Source organism: Apium graveolens, chromosome 2 (genome assembly GCF_009905375.1).
Source record: "Apium graveolens cultivar Ventura chromosome 2, ASM990537v1, whole genome shotgun sequence".
NCBI classification, from domain to species: domain Eukaryota; kingdom Viridiplantae; phylum Streptophyta; class Magnoliopsida; order Apiales; family Apiaceae; genus Apium; species Apium graveolens.
The window spans coordinates 78,758,738-78,769,355 of record NC_133648.1 but is presented as its reverse complement, the minus strand read 5'-3'; the positions used below and the strand labels follow the sequence as shown (position 1 = coordinate 78,769,355).

Below are 10,618 nucleotides of genomic sequence, written 5' to 3'. Positions count from 1 at the left end.
GCATAATTTGTTGCTAATAAAAATATGGAAACAATTGGTTGTAATGAGGCCGTTCGATTCTTGCTACTATTGTTTAGTGGATGTAATAAAAGTTTAGTAACTTTGCAAAGATGTAAGATCCTGCAGGGAATGTCAATATAAAATGCAAAATGGATGATAAGGATATTAGAGAGTGATGGATCAGGAGAAGCCCGCGTAGCTGCATACATTTGCACATATATTGTGGTCCAAACCTTCACAAAGTCGTATTTGCATGAATTGTTTTCTAGAATCCTGATTCTGCATTCACGTATAGCAAAAAGAATTAATCACTTGGACCCTGTTATTACACTGATAAGGTTGTGGCTACGAAGACATGCAATGTATCATTCTCGACAATTGATTGATAGCAGTAAAGAATTTTGTTTTAATTACGTCAGAAGGTATATGAATGTTTAATGTTCGGAGCTTAGCTTAAAGATTAAGAATCATCTTATGTGTGTGCATGAGAGAAGGTACATGTAAGTGATGTGTAAACTGAATAAGAATCAATCACTGAGGTGCTAATTTGACATGCAGTTATGCTAGTTTTTCTCTTTGGGTCGAAATCTAGACACATGTCCAGCTAACTGAATAACAATTCTTCATTCTTATCAGAGGATGAAACAGGGCATTAGCGACTCCAGCACATCTTTTTACAGTATACAATTCGAATTTTTGTTTGTATAAACCCAAGTCAAACCACATATTTAGCTCTACTTTGTCAAGTAAAAAGCATCCAAGGGTTTGTTTCCGAAATATCATATTTGCATATTCCTGCCAAGTGCCATCACAGTCACCTTCTTCTGATGCACTGAACTACTTAAGAATCTGATTAAGGTAGATTTACTATTGGTTGCAACAAGCTTGATGGATTATACATTAATGACCTTCTTACACCATAAAATTTGATGAAAATTGGTGATCTAAATTCTAAATAAGCTAGTTTCATTCTGTGGACTGGAATCCGGACCTTACGTCTTGAAAGTGAGGGGACGAAAGCATTAATTGACAATATAAGCATGATGTGCAGTACATATTAAACACTCACAGTAACATTTTTAGGAGATTTGGTTAATTAACAGGTTATCGTATGTTACTTGAGACAAAATAGACAACTATTTTGTCAGTTCATTACCATTGATATGCAGATGAAACTATTCGTTTTGCTTTGATACCATATTTTGGTTGGGTTATGTTTATTCTTTTACAAACTTATATAAGGGTCGAGTTGTTAAGTAATCAGTCCATCCAACACCTTAAAAGTATTTTTTGCAACTGAAATTATTTGGATTCATATAAATAAAGTATATGTTGTATATGAGATTATAATTTAATGCATTGTTTCATCTTTTAGATAATTTTAATTATTGACTAAGTGATTTTTCCATTACTCACACACAGCGATAATTTTCAAAACATAATAGTATGTTGGTATTACATGAATATCGCCAGTTTAGTTGGAGGATTGAAGAAGTTCTTGGTGCAGATATTTAAAAGTTCATTCTGCTCAATTACATGTAGAAGAACGGACAATTTTCTCAGCTATATGTAGCGGAAAATAAAATGACTTCAAGTCATTTCAGTAACATTAGTAGTAGTCATAACTCTGTTGGCATGGGTACTGCTAAAGCCATAAAGCTCCGGCGTCTTTGAGCAACTTCTTAAGTGAGCCATTGACATGAAGAGTCATGACAGTAGTTGCAGACCCCACGAATTTGCCTCCAATGAACACAGCTGGCACCGCAGGGCTGCACCCTAGCCTCATTAGTGCATACTCCATTTCCTTTCCTCTCGAGTCTTGGTCGAGCTCATGGATCATAGGGCTCACTCCTTGCTCATAAAATAGTCGCTTGATTGCATGAGACATGTAACATGAACTCTTGCTAAAGATCACTACCGCCTTCTGTGAACCTAAATTTGCAATGCGATCCATAACCTCTGATATATACTAAACAAGAAAAATTGTTAGTTACTTGCTCTTAAGTTAGCAATAGACGTCGCACTATTTGTTGTAGTAATGTGAAAGACACTAGTGAGAGAGGAACTAGCTGAATTTTGGTGTGCTGAAACTTTGCTAGATACGACCTCGAATTTATAAGAGGTGGATGGTGGTTGGATTGAATCATTATATGAGAATATATATGGGATTGATGACAAGATGGAATGAAAATTCGTTGAGATATTTGGATATGTAGATGCTAAAGATGAATAATATATATGCTTAGTTTCGACATCCCTGTTAGGAGTGGCTATCTACATACGTTACTATATACGTAGTTGTGTGAAGAATCTGTGAAACTATTAATTAAGAAAAAACTAGAAAGCACACTTGGGAAAGTAGATCCATGAACCATAAAAGAACATTATTTTGATTCTAAGGGCAACCGGCCTTTGCTTTAATATGTGCTCTGTGTCTAGTGAATGGAATAAAATTAAAGATGGGGTGATTAGTATGAAGATCGAATGTCAAAATTAGAAGTAGGATTATGTGTCATATATTGAGATATGTAAGAGATGGGTCTGGATATATAGTTGCATATTTCATTCTTGATCATCATTGTATGTAATTGGTTAGATGTTGGAGGTATCAATGTATCATGCATATATTCTCTATGGATGTGGCCTTTGGCTCTTGACTCTTGAGGAAGTGAACATTATAATTTAGCAAGAGAACATATTATGAAACAGTTGCATAACAGTTTTTTTTTTCTTTTTAAAGTAGAACCTGCAGATAGTTGGCAGTTAAAGCCTCCATCACGTGAAATCGCCTTCTGGTATACAGAAGATTGAGTTGTTTGATAACTAGAAATGTATATGGACAAGACTTTGATTTGGGAATAAACCAAGTGCTGGAAGCTACGAAGATGTCTTTCAGGCTTCTAGCACATTTCTCTTCTATTGTTCTGCATAATAATAACAGCTTTAATATCCGAATAAAATTGTTCAAGATGTCATCCAATTGAGATTGTTTAAGATGATCACTATAGTAATCACTAATGATCTCCCTCAACTCATCTCTCCGCCCTGCAAATTTTTCCGAGTTTTCACAAACTCAAAGTTTAATTTTGTTGAATAGGATCATGTTGGGGCCTTTGTGTTAAGTTTTAGATGAATGGTTTTGGAACTGGTATATGTGTGGTGTCGGGTCTTAATCGATGTTTAGTTGTAAGATTTTAGATGAACAAGTTACTTAACGGTTTCGATGTCTAAGTTTGCTAATTTTTGCAGTTGCTCATTCTAAATAGTTTGTGCACAATTTCCATCAATTGTAATGTAATTCTGCAGTTGCTCACTCTACACCAATTTGTGAACATTTCATTTTCCGTCAATTGTAATGTTTAAAACATGACAGTAAAACTCTTTCAACACTAATTTGTGCACATTTTTCATCAATTGTTGTGTTTCAAAACATGATACTGCCTTTATAGGGTTATGAATGGGTTCTACTTGCAGGCATCCGATACTGCAGTCTGCATATTGGAGTGAAAAAATTATGCGATCCTATCGGGTTTGTATCAGAAACACTGTTACGCACGTCACAAACATGCCCCAACTGATCCGGTTCAGTGTGCAACTATACAATATGTCCAATGGCCCAACAAAATTACCTGGACTTGGATGTCTGGCACATTGAGTTCCCTGGGATGATCTATATATATTGGGAGTGAACCTTATAATAATACCAGTTACCACAACGTAAATTGTACACCTCACATGTGCGGATCTAGTAAGGAGTCACACGAGTACACATGTTCAGCCTAAAACTGAATTTCATGTGTTTTCATCAATAAAATTTTTGAAAGAAAATATATGAGAGTGACCCCCATAAACGGTGCCCCTAAAGAAAAATTTGTAAATTCGTCCATGCACACTTATACAATCGTTGGTAGAACTAGGCCGGGGCTGATCGTATTCCAGCACCAGCATGTTGATCTACAGAAAGCAGTTACAAAATGAAACAAATGAAAGAAACAAAAATAATTTTAGGGCGGTTGAAATTTGTAGTTTGTATTTACGCCATCTAATAATCATGCAATTTCTAAATTAAAACCTTCCCCTTCCGTAAAATTTCTGCAGATTTGTAGGGAGTAAAATCTGATAATGCATCTGAGTATCTAGAACTAGAAATGCAGCTGTCCAGTCCAGGGGTCCACAATTTATACTTGCTGTTTTCCACATTATTTGAATTTGTTATGTGCAATCGTAGTTGTCTTTGTTGCTCTGTTCCATTCCTTTTTTTTCTTTTGAAGAATATTGGCATGGCTAATTGAAAACTGTTAAGGTCCCGATTGGATAACATGCAGATGCCTAGTTGAAAGATACACCTAAAAGTCAAGTCGACTGCATGGACCACTAAATTAACCGAAACTTACCTTACCTGATGATGAATTTACAGAGTATCCAGATAAAGAGTACCAGGCTACCTGTAATATCCGTATTTTTATTTTAATTATTATCTATTTAATATTTGTATTAGTTAGAAATAGATTAGAATTAGTAATAATAGTAATTTTTTTAATACAATTTGATTTGGAATAGAATTAGTAATTATATTATTAATTAGATTAGGGATAGGATTCTATTAATTGTGGGCTTGTGGGCCTATAAATATATATATATACAAGTTATGTCCTATTCTATGTCTTTTTAATTGGAGCCGCTCTTAGAGGCTAGGGTTTGAGAAGACAAGAAGATCTTAGAAGTTTATTCTTGTGTTATTCGATTGATCAAGGTACGAGAATCGATCTTTTCTTCTTCATAATCATATCATGTTCATCTTCTTATTTGTTTGTGCTGAAATTCGTATGTGATAAAATCAGCATCTCGTATCTGTTGTAAAATCCATAACTTATTCGTTTGTACACGGAATTCATTGATTCTTGATTTTCTGGAAAGCTTGTTTCGATACCTACAACTTCCATGTTTACATATTTTGTGGAATCAGCCTCTAACTATGTGCAAATATCCATTCTTTGTGACCCTTCAGATATATGACGTGAACAGTTTTTCATACCTTCTAAAATTCGTTATAAATCGATCTTATGTCGGAAAATTACTCATGATATCAATCTGGAAAGCTTATGAAATTCTCTTTCATTATATGGTATACTCATTATATATTTAAATCTTTTAAATTGCCTAAATTGCCTTACAAATATTCTGGTCTGTTTATACTTATCAGCATAGTTGTTTCATGTTCAAAAATTCATATCTTCTTCATTATTCGTCATAAAATTATGATCTTTATAAATTATGAAACCTCTGAGAATTCTCTTTCATTGTCTAGTTATAGTCGAAGTGAGATCAGATTGTCTTTATTGTCTAAATTTGCCTTCTTTGTAATCTGTTCCTGAATAATTTCTGCTGTGATACCTGAACTTCAAAAATTCATAACTAATTCGTTATCAGTGCGTTTTTGATGAATCTTATCATTTTGGAATCCTTGTTAAATCTACTTTATTTCTCCAGTTGACCATTATTTCAAATCCTTAACTTATCTGCTGTTAAAATTCGAATTAGTATAAGTTTTTCAATCGTATTTCAACAATCCGATTTAATGGTCCATCAGATGAGGTACGGATTTCGTCCCCTTTCTTTCAGTGCTACTCCTTTTATTATTAAATATATCTGATTCTTTCCCTTCATATTTTTATTCATTCCGTTCTTATTCGTTTGATCTCTGAAAATTATTTTAAATCTGTTCTGGAAGTTTTAAATATTTAATCTTGCGAGCTTTAAAATTATGTTTGTTAAATATCTGTTTAGAATATTTGAAATATCTGCTGCAAGTGATTCTTAAAATTGTGAAAATTATTTTATTTGAACCCTTAGAGTGAAATAGGGTATACCGAGTTAACCAGCTGTAGGGGTACTACAGCCATGTCATTGCGGCACCATTGGCATGACACTTCCATGGCAGTGTGATTGGTCATGGCGTATCCTTTTGATAGCTCAGGAGGAGAGCTTTGGCCATTGTGATATTTGTTTCAGGATACGTGGGTGCACCCAGAGTTTGATTTGTGATTTGATTCGACAGTGACGTTGTATATGCCGTACTCGTTAACTGGTTTGTTGCACACATTAGGTACCCTATGATGTGTGTATTTGTTATTTGTTTTGCTCTCGGTATGAAATATCTTAGCCCTCGTTGTTTCAGCCTGTTTTATTTAAACTTGCTGTTTTATATTAAACTGTCAAATGTTCATCTTGTTTTATGTTTTATAAATTTATTCCAATCCGTACTGGGCATTTGGCTCATGCCGTATTCTTCTTCTGGCAGGTACTTAGGGGGACTTTTGGGGCTGTGTGATGGAGAGCTACCCTTTATTTCGTTTTTAGGATTTCAGACTTCTATCATTATTTAGACTTAATTTCTTATTAGAGATTTCAGTATTTATATTTTTGGTTTAGATATTTTGAAGATTTAATATTATTTTTTTTTGAGATTTTAGACTGTTTAATTATTGTTAGAAATATATTAGTGCTCTGTTTGCAGGTTTTGGATTTTAAGTAATATTTCCCTTCTATTTTAAGAAGGGGGTGTTACAGAGATGGTATCAGAGCTTAGGTTCTTTCTTGTAGAAAACCTACTTAGGTTGACCTGTGAGTTTGGGTAGATGATAGGATGGGTGTTCCATTTAATTTCGTTTCATTATGCTCTTTATCGTTTCATTTTGCTTTGCAAGAATTGAAGGAGCAGTTGCAGGAGTTGTTGAATAGGGGATTTATCAGACCAAGTGTGTCTCCATGGGGCGCTCCTGTGTTGTTTGTGAAGAAGAAGGATGGTTCTATGAGATTGTGCATTGACTATAGGGAGTTGAATAAGGTGACTGTTAGAAACAGGTATCCTTTGCCACGCATTGATGACTTGTTTGATCAGTTACAAGGGGCGAAGTACTTTTCGAAGATAGATTTGAGATCTGGTTACCATCAGTTACGAGTTAGGGAGGAAGACGTTTCGAAGACTGCATTTCGCACTCGTTATGGTCATTATGAGTTTCTCGTGATGTCCTTTGGGTTGACGAATGCACCAGCGGTATTTATGGATTTGATGAATCGGGTCTTTCATGATTATCTGGATAAATTCGTGGTGGTCTTCATCGATGATATCTTGATATACTCTAGGAGCAGAGAGGAGCATGAGGAGCATTTACGTACTGTACTTGAAATTTTGAGGAAGAGGAAGTTGTTTGCGAAATTTTCCAAGTGTGAATTCTGGTTGGAGGAAGTGGCATTCTTGGGGCATGTTGTATCTGGTAGGGGCATTGAGTTGGATCCTGCGAAAGTCGAGGCTATTACTAATTGGCCCAGACCTAGCAATGTGACGGAGGTGAGGAGTTTCTTGGGTTTGGCAGGCTACTATAGGCGTTTTGTGGAAGGTTTCTCTTCCATAGCTTTACCATTGACTCAGCTAATGAGGAAGGGAATTAAGTTCGAGTGGAATGATGATCGTGAGAAGAGCTTTCAAGAGTTAAAGAAGAGGTTGGTGTCAGCTCCAATACTTGTGTTGCCATCAGGGAGTGGAGGTTTTCAGGTGTATAGTGATGCTTCTAAGAGAGGATTGGGGTGTGTTCTTATGCAACATGGGAAAGTGATTTCTTACGCTTCTAGGCAGCTTAAACCATATGAGGTGAATTATCCTACCCATGACTTGGAGTTAGCAGCAGTGGTCTTTGCTTTGAAGATCTGGAGACACTATCTTTATGGAGAGACTTGTGACATCTTTACTGATCACAAGAGTCTCAAATACATCTTTACTCAGAAGGAGCTTAACATGAGGCAGCGGAGGTGGCTTGAACTTCTTAAGGATTATGATGCAAATATTCAGTACCATCCGGGGAAGGCGAATGTAGTGGCAGACGCTCTTAGTAGGAAGAACTTGGGGAGTGTTGCATCTCTCATTACTCAGCCGCACCTTATTTCAGATTTGGAGCGCTTGGGTGTTGAGTTGTATGTTAGAGGATCAAGTGGTAGTATTGCAAATTTGAAAGTGGAACCGAATCTTGTTTCAAGGGTTAAGGAAGCTCAGAAGAGTGATACAGGTTTGGAAGCTATTAGATCCGAGGTGGCAGGTGGAAAACAAACACAATTTCATTTCGATGATGAGGGTGTGATGTGGTTGGGTAGTAAATTGTGCGTGCCCGCAGACCCGACGATTCGTGAGGAAATTTTGAAGGAGGCTCATAGTTCTTCATTTTTTATTCATCCAGGTTCCACCAAGATGTATAGGGATTTGAAGAAGCACTTTTGGTGGAGTGGAATGAAGGGAGATATAGCAGAATTTGTGGGAAAATGTCTTACATGTCAACAAGTGAAGATAGACCATCAGAGGCCTAGTGGATTGTTGCAACAGCTAGATATACCAGTTTGGAAGTGGGAAAACATTACTATGGATTTTGTAACTCATTTGCCGAGGACTTTCAAGAAGAATGATGTTATATGGGTGGTGGTTGATAGACTCACTAAGTCCGCTCACTTCTTGCCTATTAAAGAGACTACTCATGTTCATGAGTTGGCAGAGATTTTGCAGCGAGATATTGTTAGACTTCATGGTGTGCCGGTGTCGATAGTTTCTGACAGGGATACGAGATTTACATCGCGTTTTTGGAAGGGATTCCAGCAAGCTTGGGGTACGAGGCTTAATTTCAGTACAGCTTATCATCCGCAGACCGATGGACAGTCAGAGAGGACGATTCAGACATTGGAGGATATGTTGAGGGCTTGCGCGTTAGAGTGGACAGGTGATTGGGATAAATATTTGTATCTTGTTGAGTTTGCGTACAATAATAGTTGGCCCGCGAGTATTGGTATGCCACCATTTGAGGCTTTGTATGGTAGGAGGTGTAGGGCACCATCTTGTTGGGATGAGGTTGGTGAGAGAGTCATCGAAGGGCCGGAGTTAGTTAGAATTACTAATGAGAAGGTAGAGAAAGTTAAAGAAAGTCTGAAGGAAGCTCGATCTCGTCAAAAGAGTTACGCGGACCAACATAGGAAGTTTGGGGGATTTGAGCCAGGTGATCATGTGTTCTTAAAGGTGTCGCCTTGTAAGGGTGTGAAGCGTTTTGGTATGAAGGGAAAGCTTAGTCCGAGATATGTTGGCCCTTTTGACGTTATGGAGAAAGTAGGGGAAGTATCTTATAGAGTTGCGTTGCCACCACAACTATCTCATGTGCATAATGTGTTTCATGTGTCGGTTTTGAGGGGCTACAAATATCATCCATTACATGTAGTTCAGTATCCATTACATAAGATTAAAGAGGATCTTTCTTGTGAGGAGGAAGCTGAGGCTATCTTAGCTCGAGAGGAGCGAGTTTTGAGGAAGAACACCATTCCGTTTGTGAAAGTTTTGTGGAAAAATCATTCGGAAAGAGAGGCTACTTGGGAATTAGAAGAATCTATTCGTGAGAAATATCCGCATTTGTTCGATTCAGGTACGAGTTTTAGTTTCGTTCGATTCCGGGGACGGAATCCTTTTTAAGAGGGTATATATGTAATATCCGTATTTTTATTTTAATTATTATCTATTTAATATTTGTATTAGTTAGAAATAGATTAGAATTAGTAATAATAGTAATTTTTTAATACAATTTGATTTGGAATAGAATTAGTAATTATATTATTAATTAGATTAGGGATAGGATTCTATTAATTGTGGGCTTGTGGGCCTATAAATATATATATATACAAGTTATGTCCTATTCTATGTCTTTTTAATTGGAGCCGCTCTTAGAGGCTAGGGTTTGAGAAGACAAGAAGATCTTAGAAGTTTATTCTTGTGTTATTCGATTGATCAAGGTACGAGAATCGATCTTTTCTTCTTCATAATCATATCATGTTCATCTTCTTATTTGTTTGTGCTGAAATTCGTATGTGATAAAATCAGCATCTCGTATCTGTTGTAAAATCCATAACTTATTCGTTTGTACACGGAATTCATTGATTCTTGATTTTCTGGAAAGCTTGTTTCGATACCTACAACTTCCATGTTTACATATTTTGTGGAATCAGCCTCTAACTATGTGCAAATATCCATTCTTTGTGACCCTTCAGATTTATGACGTGAACAGTTTTTCATACCTTCTAAAATTCGTTATAAATCGATCTTATGTCGGAAAATTACTCATGATATCAATCTGGAAAGCTTATGAAATTCTCTTTCATTATATGGTATACCCATTATATATTTAAATCTTTTAAATTGCCTAAATTGCCTTACAAATATTCTGGTCTGTTTATACTTATCAGCATAGTTGTTTCATGTTCAAAAATTCATATCTTCTTCATTATTCGTCATAAAATTATGATCTTTATAAATTATGAAACCTCTGAGAATTCTCTTTCATTGTCTAGTTATAGTCGAAGTGAGATCAGATTGTCTTTATTGTCTAAATTTGCCTTCTTTGTAATCTGTTCCTGAATAATTTCTGCTGTGATACCTGAACTTCAAAAATTCATAACTAATTCGTTATCAGTGCGTTTTTGATGAATCTTATCATTTTGGAATCCTTGTTAAATCTACTTTATTTCTCCAGTTGACCATTATTTCAAATCCTTAACTTATCTGCTGTTAAAATTCGAATTAGTATAAGTTTTTCAA

General features: G+C 35.9%; 1 protein-coding gene across 1 annotated transcript; it reads right to left on the bottom strand.

Moving 5' to 3' along the window:
* Nucleotides 1-1,428: 1,428 nt before the first annotated feature.
* On the bottom strand, nucleotides 1,429-2,121 carry LOC141705993 (monothiol glutaredoxin-S10-like). Its single transcript, XM_074508843.1, has one exon. It carries the CDS (start codon nucleotides 1,952-1,954, stop codon nucleotides 1,646-1,648), a length of 309 nt encoding a protein of 102 aa, XP_074364944.1. The 5' UTR covers nucleotides 1,955-2,121; the 3' UTR covers nucleotides 1,429-1,645.
* Between the last annotated feature and the right edge of the window lie 8,497 nt (nucleotides 2,122-10,618).

Bases quoted from the DNA above. Each gene is read 5' to 3' on its own strand.
- LOC141705993 (XM_074508843.1), bottom strand. From the start codon at position 1,954: ATGGATCGCATTGCAAATTTAGGTTCACAGAAGGCGGTAGTGATCTTT.